Below are 17,994 nucleotides of genomic sequence, written 5' to 3'. Positions count from 1 at the left end.
CACTTCCAGTGATGAAGCTAAGCTATGCTAACGGAGCGTCTATTCCCAAAGCTAAAATGCACGCACAGAGACAAAAAAGGTATGTATCTTCTTGTCTAACTCCAGGGAAGATGTTAAATAAGCTATTTTCCCAAAATGTTGGAGTTCCCCTTTAAGCCAGAGAGAGAAAGAATGATTAGAGTAAAAGGTAAAGAAAGAGCAAGCCAGAGAGAGAGAGAGAGAGAGAGAGAGAGAGAGAGAGAGAGAGAGAGAGAGAGAGAGAGAGAGAGAGAGAGAGAGAGACCTTGGTCATTGAAGAGCATCTGTTTCCACTTCCTCCTCTCCCCCTCGGACGCGCGGAAGCCCAGCACGGCTTTGAGCTCCGACAGGACGCGGCCCGACTCCTCCCTCTCCCTGCGCTGGCGCTCCCGCTCCTCCGGGGACAGCATGTCACACACCGACCCGCGCCACTCGCCGCCGCCGCCGTCCGAGTCCGAGTCCGACACGTAGCCCTCCAGCTCCTGGCGGCACGGAGAGACGGGGAGGGGGTCAGAGAGATGTCACGAGACAGACGGACACAGAGAGAGGGACACAAACGGGGGGGGGGCCCTTCCGTCGTACCTGCTCCTCTGGCACTGGGTCCCGATCCAGGATCAAGGGGTAGGACGGGGGAGGCGGCGGGATGAGGGGCGGAGGAGGGGGGGCACACCGCTCGGGACCCTCACCGATACCTGTGGGGGGGGGCAATAATGACGTGAAGTTATTATTACGCAATAATCGTACCACCAGCACCACAACAACAACGACAACACATAACCTCACCATCCTACCCCTTTTATTCTTTATAAAGCATGTTGTGCCTCTGCTCTGTGGAAGGTGCTACACTAAATAAACTTTACTTACTCACCAACGCTGCGTTAGAAGAACTCAAGTCTGCAGCGAAACTAGGCCACTGCACCCCCCCCCCCCCCCCATGCTCCCTCCTCTCCCCTCATTGGTCCGGTTCTCGTCCTATATTCCGAAGGAGCTACTTCCTCCCCCACGACTGGGAGCGGCGGCGCGGGGGAGGGAGGGAGGAAGTGCCCTCTAAATATAACCCCCGTAACCATGGAGACGCATTATAACGACCACGTCGGGAGGTTCACCGTTCTAAACTCTAAACTAGAACCATTTGACTTTTTAGACTTGAGTGGTGACATGTCCCCCCCACCCCCTGCGCTACAAACAACTCCCTGACGTTGGCAGCAGCACGGTCGTGGTTCTGCCCTCCTCACCCGGGCGGGGGGCGGTGACCCGTCTCAGCATGCGCGACACCTGGCTGATGGTGTCCTCCCAACAGCCCGTGCTGGCCTGCATGTGTGGCTGGAGGTGGTGGAGGCGGTCGCTGAGCTCCTGGTAGCCTTTGCACGTCACCTCCACAGGCTCCTTGGACACCATCAGCTTCTCCAGGTCGTCCTCCAGGATGATCATCCTGTGACGGGGAGCACGAGAACAGTCCCCGTCAGTCTTATAAATCAATGTCCGCATTCATATAAATAAAACACACAGAGCCTCCACCACCACCACGGCACGCAAACGGGAGGAGTTCAAACTGTCGGGGCACACGTGGCTTAGTTTTGTTGTCATCGTTATCGTGTCTTCCTTTTCTTTTTGTGTATTCCTCAATTCAATCTCGACTGCTATGCCGCTCTGCGGTCAGAAAGAACACGGGAGATTCAATGTGGCATCTCAAGGAACCTGCGTGAGGATGATGATGATGATGATAAAGGTGATGATGATGATGATAATAATGGTGATGATGATGATAATAATGGTGATGATAATAATGGTGATAATGGTGATGATGATAATTATTATGATAATGGTGATGATGGGGCGGCTAGGTGGCGCAGTGGGCAAGGCGCTTGCCACCAACGCAGGAGATGCTGGGTTCGAGCCCAGCTCTCGGCGTTGCTACCAGCTTGGCTGGTCGTTCATACTAATACAATTAATCAAATCAAATTTATTTATAAGGCCCGACAACACACGTTAATGTCCCCATGGGCCGTACAGGTCTTCTTTAAACAAGTCAAGAAGAAAACATAACAATAAGTCAAGAACAGAACAAGAACACCATAAGGTCCAAAAAATTTAAGATAAATGGAAATAAATGACTTATTAATGGCAATTGGCAGTATTAGGGGGTGGGAAGCTGGTGGGTGGGGATCGGACGTTGTGGACAGCGACCCCTACAGGTCGGTTGGTGCGCCTGCGCAGTAGAATCAGGAAGCGACGGGGGCGGCGCGTCCCTCCCACGCAGACCCTCGCCGCTGAGAGATCACGCTGTGCAGGTGAAAAGATGCGACGGCTGCCTCCTCGAGTACCGGAGGGGACACGTGATGCAAGGCTTGGTCCACATTGCAGCCGACCTGTGGGAGGCATAGTCCAACAACGTTCGAGACAGGGGAGGGTAGAATAGACCTGTCGCTAAACCACGCCCCAAAATAGAATTTGTCCAATCAAATCACAGCAAAAATCCTCGCTGCAGAAAACTCGGTCAACACCAGAAAAGCCATTTGTGGGGCGCATCAAACCAAACGTCTGTGATCGAAACCACTGTGAAGAGTTCAGTTTATATGTTATTATCTACCTAATATCTGATGGTGAAACGCTGTGCGTGGGGTACCTGTAATTCGGACACCAGGTACCCTCAAAGACTGGATGGAGGAGTATACAGTATGTTTGTACCTTTTCCGAAGCCCAAAACAAGAAAACTCGAGAAATGCAAGCGGTGGATTGTGTTGTGTCGTCGACCACATACACAACTGAATGTGAAGACAATTACCAAGGACACTTATGTTTGCTCAAAGGTAAGGTCAATTCATAAAGACATAATATTTGACGGCATGTATTAGAAACGTAGACCAAACTATTAGTTAGCTAACGTTAGCTGCAAGCTAGCTAGCTAGCTGGTGTTATCCTAGCTAGCTAGCTACAGTGTTATCAACATCAACTTTGCGGTCATTCATTTGCTGTCTGACTTTTCTTCCTCGCTAGTTAGCTGGTGTTTTTAGCTATTGAGAAATCAACAAGCACAAATCGAATCACTGACGAGTATAAATACTGTTCTGAGACTTAATCAAGTACCAAATAGATTAACACCAGAGGTCTTGCAGCACAGCCGTGTACCAGCCTATTTCAAATATGCCACTGGATTCACTTATGATCAATTCAACAATCTATGTACTGTGTTTAATATACCTAGCAGTGAAACAGCACAGCAAACTACTGTAGCTGGTACTGTAGCTACTACTGTAGATGGTACAGTAGCTGGTACTGTAGCTACTACTGTAGAGGTACTGTAGCTACTACTTAAGTAAAAGTAGAGAACTATTTGATATTGAATGTACTGTAGTGCTGAGAGACGGGAGTCTGAGGCGATGTCCTGAAGTCGTTCAAGTCGAAGGTAACTCTTTTAATATTCATCAGCACAACTACAAGATACAATACATTACTAGAAAGCTAAACAGAATGCTTAAATAGGAATGTTAGAGGTTCTAGAAGGTGCTACTATGACATCATCACCAACGTTCCAGAATGATCGGGCAGAACTAAGGTTCTAGAATGTACTGCCATGACATCATCACACACGTTCCAGAATGTTGTATGCTAAATCTTTTTTGGGGGGAGGCTCAGATAAATGTAGTTGAGTAAAATGTACAATATTTACTTTGAAATGTAGTGGATGGAAAGTACAAAGTTCCCTATAATGAAAATACTCAAGTACAAGATACAAGAACATTTATTTAAGTGCAGCCCTGACAGGAGGCTGAAGTCCTTGCTATCATGGCCGACTTGTGAGGCTAATAGTGTTTGAAGAGTTTCATTTCAAAATAAGGCTTTAGTAATGCAGTCAGTAGAGTGCAGACTGCATCCAAGGCCTAACAATCTCTCCACTTTGCTGTTACTTTCACATTTTACTGGGTCGATGACGGAAACAACAGTTGCTGATATTGCAAATGTCAACAGACCAGGCTATTAATCCATAATGGAGGTACTAGAAGAAAGGTTACAGGGTAACCAAAATCAACATGTTTCTCCTTCCAAGGGTCATCAATAATCACAGCAAATGTTGTGACTGTATGACTTAACGGGTCAGGAGATTGACAATGTAGAGGATGTGCATCCAGTAGGGATGGGTACCTTTCACATTTGAACCGATACCGGTACCGGTACCTGTGAATCGATACCGGTACCCAACGGTACCTTTTTTCGGTACTTTAGTCTCAAGAAATGTAATTTACCTACATCAGTCATGAAAAAAAAATCCAAACTTCAAATAACTACAATTTCGACAGTTTTCGGCTTGCCATTGCTCCGACTGCTTTGTTGTTGAATCAAGTCAAATCCTAGGTAAGCATATATTGTGCGTGTGAACGTTGACATGAAAAGAAAAAAGGTAATCGATAATCGATAAGGTAATTGAATCGATACTCGGTAGTACCGACGTGTTTCGGTTCGGTACCTCAAAAGTACCGAATTCGGTACCCATCCCTAGCATCCAGCGATAACATTTTAATTCGATTTGTGAACCATCGGTCTGGGGTTGGGACAAAATCAATTTTAAGCCTCGTCACAGCATTCATTTGGCTACAAGAATATAATGTTAAATTAGCATAGATGTATCACAACAACACATGATATTATTCGCTATTCCAGCACTGTTTTATATCGTATATCCATTTGTGTAACTGTAAATCCATGTATATTTATTGTATATATTAAAAATAGTGGCTATTTATGTACACTTTAGTTGTGGGTTTTCTTTTCTAATCAGAGTGATCTATCTTGAGAATGTGTTGTATATGCATTTATTTATATTTATATTAAATATAACTTATACTTAGTGTTATAAGAAAAGCTATGTCCTGTACCCATATACTGTGATTTACAGGTATTTTGGTAAATGGTAAATGGCTGTATTTATATAGTGCTTTTATCCAAAGCGCTTTACAATTCGTTTCTCACATCTTACCCGTTCACTCACACATTCACACACCGACGGTGGAGGCAACCATGCAAGGTGCCAACCTGATCATCAGTGTCTTGCTCAAGGACACTTCGACACGCTGCCCGGGAGGAGCGAGAATCAAACCGAGAACCTCCGGATTACCAGACGACTGCTCTACTCCCAAGCCACTGTCGCCCCCTATTACTAGGTCTATTTTATTATTAGGTATTTTTACTTTGGTCTCTATCACTATACATTTATAGTTAGTGTCATCAATCATTTGACCTGATGTACACTAGAATGTGCAGCATACCATTCTCTGACGTCTCACCCCTTTATGGAGGATTGTTGGCATATTTACCTGGGTCACAAAAGAACCAACATAGCATGTTTACAAAAGAGGTGGATTATTCTGGTTGCAGAATGACAGCTCTCACTTTTTTCCTCATTCTAGTGACTAGTGACACAACTGTCCTGTCTAGCTCGTATACTGCGTTGGACCACTAGCCTAAACTAAATGTATCAGCAATAGTAGTAATCATGGATTATCGTCATAGTTCTTGTAATCTTCAATCAAGTCAACTGTAAGTAATGCTTGAGACGTTATCTATAGCTAATGCTTGCATCACCATGGAGGTCTAAGGTAAATGTGTATCTCATGAACGTACTTTTCCACTGCATATTGTAACCCTCTCTGTCTGCTTCTAGATGAAATATTTGTGTTATCTTTAAAAAAACAGGTCTATTGCCTGCTGTGGTAAATCTCCCGCGGCCTAGCCCCTTTCGTGACTGTGAAGCAAGGCTTGCATCACAGTCAGGAAAGGGGCTGCCTGCGGCCATCGTCAACAGTCATTCACGGTCGACTTTGTTTGTCCGACTTTTCAAAGGGGGCGTGGCTAAGCGATAGGTCTATTGGACAATACGAAATTGGGGACGGGAGAAAAAATGGGGAGAAAAAGTAGATACAAAAAAAAAAGATAATAATGGTGATGATGATGACGCTAATGGTGATGATGATGATGACGTACGTCTTCAGTCAGGGTGAAGTGCTGCTGACCGGGTTGTTAATTTACAGGAGGCAGTTCAAGCCCTTGAAAGTTCATTAAATGCACTTGAAATCGAGGTTAATATAGAAGAAAACACCCCCGAGAAGAAGGGGGGAAAAAGGGTCGTTTTCACAACACGCCCGAAGGGGTCAGTAAATGTGATAACCAGCTGTAAAAAGAAGAAAAGTAAATTTCCTCCTCCTACCCTGATGTGAATTAATAAAAATGTAATGTGTGAACCAGGCCAGCGGTGGGTGGGTGGATGGGTAGCCCCCGGTTAGAAAAGGTGTAGAGTGAGTGAGTGAGTGAGTGAAGAGGCGTGGTGGACTCACTCGCTGAGCAGGGCCTTGAGGTGCAGCTGCAGGCTGCGTATGGAGGTGTGCAGGGTGTTGAGGTCTCTGCACTTCTCGCGGGCGCGGCCCACCCTGTCCGAGCCCTGGGTGCGTGGCTGCGTCTCGAAGTAGCGGTGGAAGTCGTAGCTGCGCTGCACCTCACAGAGGCACCCGGCCAGGGCGTGGTGGAGGGGCTCGGTCACCGTGGCGATGGTGCGGTACAGCGGCGGCGGACGGGGGGGAGGAGGAGGAGGGGGAACGGCGGCGTCTTTGGCCACGCCCTCTGCCGCCGGCGGCTCCTCCTCCAGGCGCCACGGCGACAGCAGCAGGGCCAATCGGCGGAAACATTCAGAGCTTTGTCCCACCCATAGCTGGAAGAGCACCTAAAGGGTTAAACGGAGTGAATGAACAACGGCTCCATTAAAGGGGCATTATGCATATTTATCAGTTTTTTTTTTTTATCAACTTTTTCTCCCATTTTCTATATTTTCTCCCATCCCAATTTCGTATCATCCAATTCAACCCTCCCCTGTCACGAACACTGTTTCTTGCCTCCCACAAGCCGGCTGCAATGTGGACTAAGTCATACATAGCACAAGTCCCCTCCGATACTCGAGGTAACAGCAGTCGCATCTTTTCACCTGTGCAGCTCGATCTCTCAGTGGCGAGGAGTAACGCGTGGGAGGCTCACTCTGCCCCCGACACTTCCTGATTCCACTGCGCAGGCGCACCAACCGACCTGTAGGAGTCGCTGTCCACAACGCCCGATCCCCACCCATCAGTTTCCCACCCCCTAATACGGCCAATGTGTATTAGTACGGACGACCAGCTAAACTGAAAGCAAATGTGGAGCGCTGGGCTCGAACAGGCGAGCCCAGCGTCTCCAGATTTCGTGGCGAGCGCCTTGCCCACTACGCCACGTAGCCGCCCTGCGCCGGTCAGTTTTTATGTGCGATTATCACATGTCCTACAGAACGATAGGATTCAGGTTAAAAATCCGTCTAAATGCCCCTTTAAGCGTAAGGCGGCACATTCTCTACTTCAAGCCTTTGCCACCTCTGCTCATCATCATCATCAATCTCACGTCGTTCTTTTTCTTCCTCCTTGAAGTCGGCTTTTTAGCAACGCACCTTCTTTCCCCCCCGATCCTCCAATCACAACCGTCGGCTCCCTTCGTTCGTTCGTCGGAGGGAAGTGACAGTCGCGACTGGAGGATCAGGAAAAGAGGGCGGGCTTGAGAGATAGGTCAACCCCCCCTGCGATTCATCGTTCACATCTCTTTGTCCTCACTTGCCCCTCCTCCCCTCGGGGGGGGGCCGAGCTAACCTTCAGGGCAGGGAGGCTGTAGTCGTCCGTCAGCTCCTGGACCTGCTCGTCGCTGAGGTGCTCCAGCCCCAGGCCCAGCCCGAGCTCCTTCAGCGGCACCGCGGACACGTAGTTGGTGACGTTGTCGATCTCGGAGTTCAGAGGATAGGTGGGGGGGGGGGGGGGGGAGTCAAGGAACATTGTCGTCTCTCTTTGAAGGAAACGTGTACTTATCTACGGAATGCAGTGCTTTCTTTATGCGCCGACTTGGAACACGCCGACTTTTTGGGAAATTTGCTTATCATCTACCATGGAGTTAAATAATTTAGGACCTGCTCAGAGGTCATCAATCGGCACACATGCGATGCATGCATGCAATTCGTATCTGCGATTAACCCATCCCGTCGTCCTTCCCCCCCCAAGGGCAGCCGGTACAAACCCTTTTCTTCTCTGTGCGTGCATTAGGCTTAGGGAACAGCCCCACCGTTAGCCTAGCTTAGCGTCATTGCGCAGTGATTTCATCACCTCAAAAGCCCTGTTGCTTTTTGAAAAATGGGACTTTTGAGGCGATGAAATCACTGAGCAAAAAATAGTTCCGAGTATATATCTGCTTAGAAAACGAAAATGTCAAAAGAATTCATAAAAATCTCCACGTGGTAAATACACAGGTCACAACATGTTTACAGGAACGTTTTGGAGTTGTATTTGGAGTGTATGTTGTGACTGTTGGGAACTAGGCTACACTGGCACACCTACTTCCAGTGAATGACGCTAAGCTAGGTTAACGGTGCGGCTGTTCCCCCTAAGCCTGCATCTGCTTGTCTAACTCTAGATGGCAAATAAGCTAATTTCCCAAAAAGTTGGCATGTTCCTTTAAGATATCTTTATATCACATTCACACACACATATATATATATTTAGCTTCAGACCCCAAAAGCAGAGGTAATTATTTGATGTGAACTGTAGTTTGTGAGGGGCTGTTGATTCTACATTCGCCATCACATTCCTACGCAGAGAGAGTTGGACGACGTCCCACATGTCAAACATCTTTACCCAAACAGGAAGTAAACTGACCGGTGCTACCGTTACCCATTATTTTCCTTTAAACTATTGAATAAATACTATTATATTATTGTTTCCCCCCCCCCCCCCCATATTTCTCTTTTATAAATAAGAACCGAAAAGGAGTTGAAAAAAAGTTAAACAATTTAATTGCACAGCGCCTGTGCGGCCTCGTTTATTCACCGTGTCCATGGACATGACGATGAGTGCGGCCGTAAAGGTTTCCTTATGCAGAAAAGACATAGAACTAATAGTCTGTTTACTTTTCTGATAACTACATCACTGCATAACTCATACATGTTCAGACGGGCTTAATCTGCGGTTGTTAGCGATACTCTGTAATACACCAAATTTCAGGGGCAGAGGCGTAGGAGACTCTGCATGCGCCCCTGGACCTTGGAATAACTAGGAATAGCCTCAAAAAGAACTCCCAAGCATTCCTCTTTACTTTCATTTTTAAAGAGTTAATCCCAATTTTCTTTTTTTACACTCTTGTGTAAACACAGTTAAGAGACCCCCTCAGACCCCCCCCCCCCCACCCAATTTCCTCATCCTCCCTCCCTCCCTCCCTCCCTCTTCATCCACACACCCACGGCCTTTAGATTAACAGGGTTAGACAAGGACAAGAAAAATGGGGAAATTCCCTTGATGTGGTCGTTAGGTGACAATGGGGCAGAGGCTGGAACAGCACCCCTAATTAAGAATTACAATATTTTCATCTCTTAGGAAAGTTCAATCGATATTTGAGAATATGACCGGGGACTAGGGCTGCACGATTAATCGATTTTAAATAGAAATCGCGATTTGGAATGATGCAATTATCAAATCGAGAAAGAAAAAGAATCGCAATATATATATATATATTTTTTTTTATAATATTTTTAACATTTATTTAACCAGGAAGTCCCATTGAGATACAAGATCGGTTTGGGAGAGGGAGGTAAGGGGTTTTAGATTGTGTGTTGTGAAGTTTAGACTTCAGAGAGGGAGAGTAAAGTACAGAAAAAAAGGTACCGTTGGGTACCGGTATCGATTCCCAGGTAAAAAGAAACATTTTCAGGCTCGGTGTCCCGAACAGACCCACCGCGTAGGCCAGATGCAAGCCGCATTTTACAATAAACCTCTGTGGGGCTGCTTTTAAAAAAAAAGTATAATCGCACATTTAATCGCAATCACAATATCTGTCAGAAAAATCGCAATTCGATTATTTCCCAAAATCGTGCAGCCCTACCGGGGACTCCCCCTGAATGTTTGTCTGAGATTTTATACCCAGATGAGTGTTTCAGCTCTGAAACGGAAAACGCACCCGTATACATTCCCCCTGGAATACCATCTTTCCCAACTCACCGTCTATGGACTTTATACCCAATGACATCACAAATGCGAGTTATAAGCACTCTAGCTGTTTTGTGTCCACCAATATTTTCAGCACAGTCTTATACCACATTATTCTTGAATTGGGCGCAGCTCCCCTTTAAATTGAGAATTCTATTTGGGTCCCATGGTTCCCCACGAGTCAACCCTGTAATATATAATAATCTAACACATATATATATATGCATCCGGTAAAGGATATGCCTTGAGCATGTGGCAGGTGGCTCGACGGGATGCTCTGAAGGCGGAACGGAGCGCCCGGTACACGGCCTTCCTCAGTCCAATCAGCTGCTGGCCCCGTGACCCCGCCCCCGGCCCCGCCCTGCTAAAGGAGCCGGCCGCACTCACCCTGTCGAGTAAACTTGACAAGTGAAATGTGATACAACTGTGCAGACGTCCCAGAGAGGCAGAGGAACACACGAAACACTGAACACCACGATACTAAGAGACGAACACCAGACATATGTGTTAGAAATGTATAAAGGGGAACTATTTTACTATTTCTTTCACTATTTGGGCACTTTTACACAATTCCTGTGAGTTTATGGAACACCTCTGTAATTATATATTTTTTTTAATTCATTGTTTTGTATTTCTAATCAAGTCTTCAAAAACAGAATTTTTCTACCTCAAGATCTTAAGCCGTTTTGAGCCTGGGCTCCAACCACAATGGTAAACCGCTGCGGGACATGATGATTATCATGCAGCGGTGTCTTTCTGACATCACAAATCATCACATTTTCAGATGACTCAGTTCAGTGAGGGTGAATATTGTGAGGGGAGAATTGGAAGAATGCGCCAATATGAGAATTAGAGACATAGATCATATTAATATAAGTCCACATAGCTAGGAAACAATGCTAAACACTGAAAAAGGCCATTTATAAGATAGTTCCCCTTTAAACACGAAACACTGAACACCACGATACTAAGAGACGAACATCAGGTGTGTTAGGATGTATTAAACATGCAACTGGGACAAACACAAATGGTTCCGACATGTGTTCTTGAAACAAAGGCTAATACCAGGCAAGCTATACAAAATGACTACATGATGGCATCGCGAGAAGGCTGACCAAGCCAGTGGCGCCGGACCATTCGAGGCCAGAGCAGTGAAAGTGAGAGGTGTGATGAAGCGCCGGTGGTCTCATCTTGCTCCAGATGTTATTCAATGACTAGAAGAATCACACATCGCTTTAAACTAGGGATGTCCGATATTATCGGCCGATATCGGCATTAAAATGTGATATCGGAAAATATCGGTATCGGTTTAAAAAAATAAAAATTACATTTACATTTCTATAACCTTTATTTACCCAGGCAAGCAAGTAAGAACAAAATTCAGATTTTATTTATTGTCAAATGTATGCATAATATATGTGATATGTAATGTTAACTACCTGAAATTATTCAGTTTTTTGGGGGGGAAAACCCTGCATATATCGGTATCGGTTGATATCGGTATCGGAAATTAAGAGTTGGACAATATCGGTATATCGGTATCGGTAAAAAAGCCAATATCGAGCATCCCTACTTTAAACACTTTGTGACTCGATGACTACTAAATATTTAGTTCCCCCCCCCCCCCCCTTTTCTTTCATACGATACTAAACTAGTAGTAGATTCTTTGAGAAGGTCACCGCAATCGCGACGAATGAATACGCTAAGGTGCCAGACCGAAGAGCAGTGTTTGGAAAGAAGGTTCTGAACACTTTAGGTCCAAGAGCATCATCAGGGCAAGCTGGGCCTTTGTGGAATTAAAGCATCATGGACCTAAGAACAGAACCTCTTCTCCTAAAAAACATCAAACAAAAAGTTAGGAAATTTGTGTTTGGTAGATATTTCTCTCTTATAACAATGCTTATTGACAATACATTTTATACCGTTGGAAAGCCTGTTGTCTTGTTTCTTCCTTGTTACCGAGACTTCAATCATCCAATACACCAAACAGGAGTCAATAGCAACTGCAGAATAAGCTATTTGAATACGATTTTTCATGGGCGCAACCCACATCCTCAGCTGTGCTGCTCATCATCCCACAAATGCATGTTCCTTACAAATGGGGCACCATTTAAAAAAAGAAAAAGAAAAAAAAGGTAAATAAACAGGCTTTCCAACGGTATAAAATGTATTGCCAAGAAGCATTGTTACAACAGAGAAATAATCTACCAAACACAAATTTCCGAACATTTTGTTCGATGTTTACATTACTAAACTACAGGACAATGGACTGTGCAACACAGACTGAGAGGTTGAATGAGGACAAACTTTTATTATAGCTATATTATTATATGTAGGGCGGCTAGGTGGTGTAGTGGGCAAGGCACTCGCCACCAGTGTGGAGACGCTAGGATTCGCGTGTTCGAATCCAGCTCTCCACATTGTTTTTCAGTTTGGCTGGTCGTCCGCAGTAATACACATTGGCCGTATTACGGGGAGGGAAAACTGAAGGGTGGGGATCGAACGTTGTGAACAAGCGACTCCTACAAGTCGGTTGGTGCGCCTGCGCAGTAGAATCAGGAAGTGTCGGGGGCAGTGTGAGCCTCCCACGCGTTACTCCTCGACACAGAGATCGAGCTGCGCAGGTGAAAAGATGCGACTGCTGTTACCTCAAGTACCGGAGGGGACTTGTGCTATGTATGACTTAGTCCACATTGCAGCCGGCTTGTGGGAGGCAAGAAACAGCGTTCGTGACAGGGGAGGGTTGAATTGGATGATACGAAATTGGGATGGGAGAAAATATGGAAAAATGGGAGAAAAAGTGGATAAAAAAAAAAAGGCTATATTATTATATATATATATATATATATATATATATATATATATATATATATATATATATATATATATATATATATATATAGGAGGTGTTAGGAGCAAGGCCATTATTTCTTTTTATAATTAAATGTGTTAATTGAACATTTTTAATAAACTGATTTATAAATCTTTTTTAAAAAGCCTACAGCCAAACAAGATGGGAGGGCAAACTAATCGAGGGTGCGCATGCACGCACGCACACGCAGAATATGGGTGGAACGTTAACGTCATGGAGTCAGTAGGGTATAGGAGTGTAACAATCTAAATACACACTCAAAGGGTCGAACTCGTATCTGTATGTCCTGGATAATCCTCATCTCGTTCTCTTCACTGGGTCTCTCGATTTTCTTCCGTCTCTCGATTTAACCGGTGGGATGGTACGGCTATTGCTATTACACATACATCTGTCTCAAGACTAGTCCTGCACAAATGCGCATGTTGTTGTGAATTTATGTGTGCCATTATTACTACCAAATGTAATAATTGTGGAATATTACTGTAATGAGCTGTATGTGTATGAACCAAGCATCTCACTGTAATGTACCTGTACTTTATACGTGACAAATAAACTACTACTACTACTAATGTCTAAGGCTCATCTTTCATTGTTTAAGACTTTCAAATAACCCTTTTAATTTTCAGAGCCAAACCAAGCAGTGGTTAACAGTTACCCTGTCAGTCACTCAGTAACAGTGGCTGGTAAAATATATATATACATATATATATATATATACACACACACATATATATATATGTGCGTGTGTGTGTGTGTGTGTGTATGTATATAATATATATGTATTCATTCAGTTCAATGAGAAAGTGTGTCCAAACTTTTGACTGGTACAATATATATATATATATGCTCTATATATACAATGCATAGTAGGGCCTTAGATTATATTATATTTTTTTATTCTATTTATTTTTTGGGCTTTCTGTATTTTTTCACCCATGCCAATTTAGTCGTTATGCCAATTCCCTTCCTGGTCGTTGCGCGCATCGCCCCACTGTCGGCCTGGGGAGGGTGTGTAGAACTACCACGCGCCTCCTCCGATACAGGTGGAGTCAGCCGGCCGCTTGTTTTCCCCCGACAGCGAGGACTCTCACTGGGGGAACGTAACGCGTGCGCGGAGGTTCACGGCGCCATTTCATAGTATGATGAATACATTTTAAGTAACACAATCTTTCCTGTGACAAAATGGCATCCAATGTAATAAAAAAAGTCAACCAACGAACTAGATTCTTGTACCGGATCTCCTCTCTGGTAAACAAGAATACCCTGAGGACTCTGGCAGGAGCACTCATTCAAGGGTACTATGACTATGCGTGCACCTCATGGTACCAAAGCACCTCAAAGGCGCTTAAAACAAAATTACAAACATCACAAAACAAACTGGTCAGACTACTACTTGACCTGAACCCCAGAACCCACCTCACCCCTGCCCACTTTGCCAACCTAGGATGGCTTAGAGTAGACGACAGAGTACAGCAACTTGCAATGGGCCTGGTCTACAAGATACACTATACGACCGGGGTGCCCATGTACATGTCAAAATACTTCCCAAAGGTCAGTGAATACCACAACCACTACACCAGAGGAAGCTCAACAAATCATGTTAAACCCAGATTCGGCTCAAACAAGGGACTAAACACGTTTCGCAATTATGCCACAACAATGTGGAACGCCCTACCCAAAGCTGTAAAGGAATGTGAATCCCTGCCCACATTCAAAACCGCCCTTAAAGAGCACCTACGGGAGGCTGCAATTCGAAACTGGCCACCGTAAATGCCCAAAACCCCCACCACCTCCTAATAGACAGTCTCCTCCCCACCGCATGTATATATTCCCTCCCCGCCGTATGTATATTCCCCTCCCACCCACCCACCCCCTCCTAATGTACAGTCCCCTCCCCATCATATGTATATACTCTGTCAGGATCTAGGGGTAACAGTACTGTATATTTGAATACCGCCTATGTCACAAATGTATCAGTACTAAATACCTATATGTCCCTATGCCATAAATGTCATGTATGTTATGTATGTCATAAATGTCTATATGAATTGAAAATGGGGGACCCTGATGGAAACAAGACAAACGTCTTTCTCAGGTCTGCATCCCCTTAACAATTGTATGTATTGAGCCGTACTGTATTGTACCCATTCTGCAATCTGTTAAATAAAGTTTTCATTCATTCATTCATTCATCTAAATCCTAACTGTAATGTGAACACTGTGCGTCGTCGTTACACTCCCTAGCAGCAGGGGGCGACAGACAGGTGTGTTGTGGAAAGAGGCCACTTACAGGGTGAACCCGCGGGAGATGACCTCGGTCTCCTGCACCAGACGCAGGGCCTTGCGGGACAGGCCGGTCAGGGCCTTGCTGTTGGCCACCAGAGTCTGGAGCTCCGTGGCGCGGCCGTGGACGGCCCTCTGCATGCGGCCCTGTCTCCACAGCCGGGTGCCCCTCAGGCCCATCCAGCCCAGCAGGGCCAGGCTCCAGGGGGTCGCGGCGAAGGACCACGCTCCCTCCGAGACGGTGCACAGGCCCAGGAGCACGGCCGCCAGGCCCACCAGTACACTCATGTCCCTGGGGGAGAGAGAGAGGGAGGGAGGGAGGGAGGGATGGAGACGTTTTAACCAGCGTGTGTCCCACCGTGATGTAAATTGTCGCCTGTTTATCGGTGGTCTGTGTGTCTTAGCTCCGTACCACAGCGAGGGGCTGGCCAGGAGGCTTGGCTTGGGCAGGGTGGTGGTGGCACGGCTGGGGGAGCCGGAGGGCGAGGTGCCCAGGGTCAGTAGACTGGGGTCCAGCAGCTCTATGAGCTCCACGTCTTCCTGCAACAACACGTCCTGGTCCAGAATACACCTCACCGAGTACTGGCCCAACACGCAGTCCTGCGCAGAGCGAGGGAGAACAGAGAGGAGGAGGATGAGAACGGAGGTCTGCAAAGAATAGATCAATCGATGCCGGCTTTGGTTTCCTTGGCAACAACACTTACCAACTGCTTCTCCAGCCTATGAGACGCTTGGGCCTGGTGAAATGGGCTCCTCCTCCACAAGGCATCGGCCAATCTCCACAGGTGTCCTCCCTGCCAATCGTTAACAACAAGACAGGAGGGGTTAGGGTTCAGTCGATAAGGGGGCAAACGGGACAGGGCTTCGATCCAATCCAAAAGGGGGTCATCATCCACCCTACATGGATTAATGCGTAGTGGCGCCTCTGCAGTTTACTGGAACCCTGCGACCTCTGACTGAACCTCACTGGCTCATAGTATACAGAGACTGAGCTCCTAGTCTCACATCAGCGAGTGTTGAATCAGTTCCAGTGAAACGTATTCCCTTACAAAGTGAACAGTTTGACAACAATGGCAGCCATGCTTTTACGAACACCTGATTCTCTGTTCTCTATTCTGATGACGTTATCATACAACCAATAATGGCGCAATGCCAAAAGCTGGAAAGGATTTAAAAGGAACCCAACCTGAGCGTGATATAATGAGCAAAATGGCCACCATGCGAGTATGGTCAATTGCCCACAATTGTTACTTATAATTAGCGCTATCCTTTGAAGCTTAAGAGGCTTTGCACAGAATGTGTGTATATAGTTGGCTTTCTTCCAACATGGCAGCCTGTAACCATTGGTAACCACTGTGGCAAGAAAATAGCTATTTTTGGGTAGCGGTAGAGAAGGTAAAACACTGGAAAGATATGACTGTTCCCAACTTCCCACCGTCAACTTGTTTACAAGATCCAGTAATAAAAAAAAAAAATATATATATATATATTTTTGGCTACATTTTTGTTGATATATTTCTCATATACAGACAGCAACTGCTGTCCTGTACTCAACAAATCCATGTGATAAACACAACAACTTTCACTGCAGCGGGTGATCGAGAGCGATGTGGTCTATAGTTAGATAGAGGTTCTACCAACTACATATCCTCAAAATGAATGTTGGATTAGTATTACTATCAGCTGTTTCTTATTACTTTTTGTGATAGGCCACTCCCATTACTACGCCCCCGTTTAGTCAATTGGCATGAACACACCTGGCTACACCACACACACACACACACACTTGACTTCCATGCCAGACTTCAGCCTCCTGGAGCGAAAGTTGTGGCCACTAGACGGTGGGGAAATCTTTGTGGGCTGACGACCAATCAACCAACCAATCGAGAGTGACCTATAGACCAACCAACCAAGCGACAGAGTGACCTATAGACCAACCAACCAAGCGACAGACTGACCTATAGACCAACCAACCAAGCGACAGACTGACCTATAGAGTTGCTGGTCGGTAGGGGTGGGGGAAATTGGATTTATATATATATATATATATATATATATATATATATATATATATATATATATATATATATATATATATATATACATATAAATGATTGGAATGAGGTAAACAGGCCATCAGGCTGCTCAACGAACAATGAACACTACACAACAACAACCATCAAACGCACATAGCACACACATCCACACGCACACACTCACTTTAAACAAACACACTGTAGCACCCACTCCACACACTTTATATTTATTGATGAAGGATTGCACTACAACTCGTACACCTTACTGTAAATTGTACCTAAATTGTACCTCATCCCATTTCTGCTTTGCACTAGATAGTATTGTATATTAGTACACTGCATAGTATTGTATATTATATGGTAACTCAGTTACGTCTATTCTGCATCGAACATTGTACATATGTCTATACTGAACACTGTGACCTCATTTTCTACTTCTAATTTACATGCTATACTATGTTATTTGATACTATCTTGTCTAGCACAGTCTCTGGAGCGTAACAGTAAGAAGCATTTTGTATGAAAGTATTCTGTACTTCTGTATGACAACTATTAAAGAAACTTGAACTTGAAACTAAACAGACTGAAAACGTCATCTTATTAGATAAAACAGATGTATATATATATATATATTTTTTTTTATCTCAGATGTCGACAACGTTTTCCGTTTGGGACATCATTTACAGTTGAAAAAAAGGTAATAAATCACAACCCATTATTTGATTACAATCACCTGTATTTGCCAACCAAGATGT

The 17,994-nt window shown here is 45.1% G+C and overlaps 1 protein-coding gene across 1 annotated transcript in view; it reads right to left on the bottom strand.

Moving 5' to 3' along the window:
* Nucleotides 1-17,994, bottom strand: part of vezt (vezatin, adherens junctions transmembrane protein) — a 35,908-nt gene that overhangs the window by 4,349 nt on the left and 13,565 nt on the right. The window contains exons 3-11 of the mRNA XM_084330496.1: nucleotides 15,908-15,997; nucleotides 15,616-15,803; nucleotides 15,211-15,495; nucleotides 10,293-10,449; nucleotides 7,674-7,823; nucleotides 6,348-6,730; nucleotides 1,254-1,450; nucleotides 601-710; nucleotides 284-500 (exon numbers count right to left, since the gene is read on the bottom strand). Coding sequence (XP_084186622.1) covers nucleotides 284-500; nucleotides 601-710; nucleotides 1,254-1,450; nucleotides 6,348-6,730; nucleotides 7,674-7,823; nucleotides 10,293-10,449; nucleotides 15,211-15,495; nucleotides 15,616-15,803; nucleotides 15,908-15,997 — 1,777 coding nt within the window. The remainder of the gene's footprint in view (nucleotides 1-283; nucleotides 501-600; nucleotides 711-1,253; nucleotides 1,451-6,347; nucleotides 6,731-7,673; nucleotides 7,824-10,292; nucleotides 10,450-15,210; nucleotides 15,496-15,615; nucleotides 15,804-15,907; nucleotides 15,998-17,994) is intronic.

Source organism: Notolepis coatsorum (assembly GCF_963971535.1).
Source record: "Notolepis coatsorum genome assembly, chromosome: 15".
NCBI classification, from domain to species: Eukaryota; Metazoa; Chordata; class Actinopteri; order Aulopiformes; family Paralepididae; genus Notolepis; species Notolepis coatsorum.
Note: the sequence above shows the minus strand (reverse complement) of the source record. Positions and strands in the feature narration are given on the sequence as shown.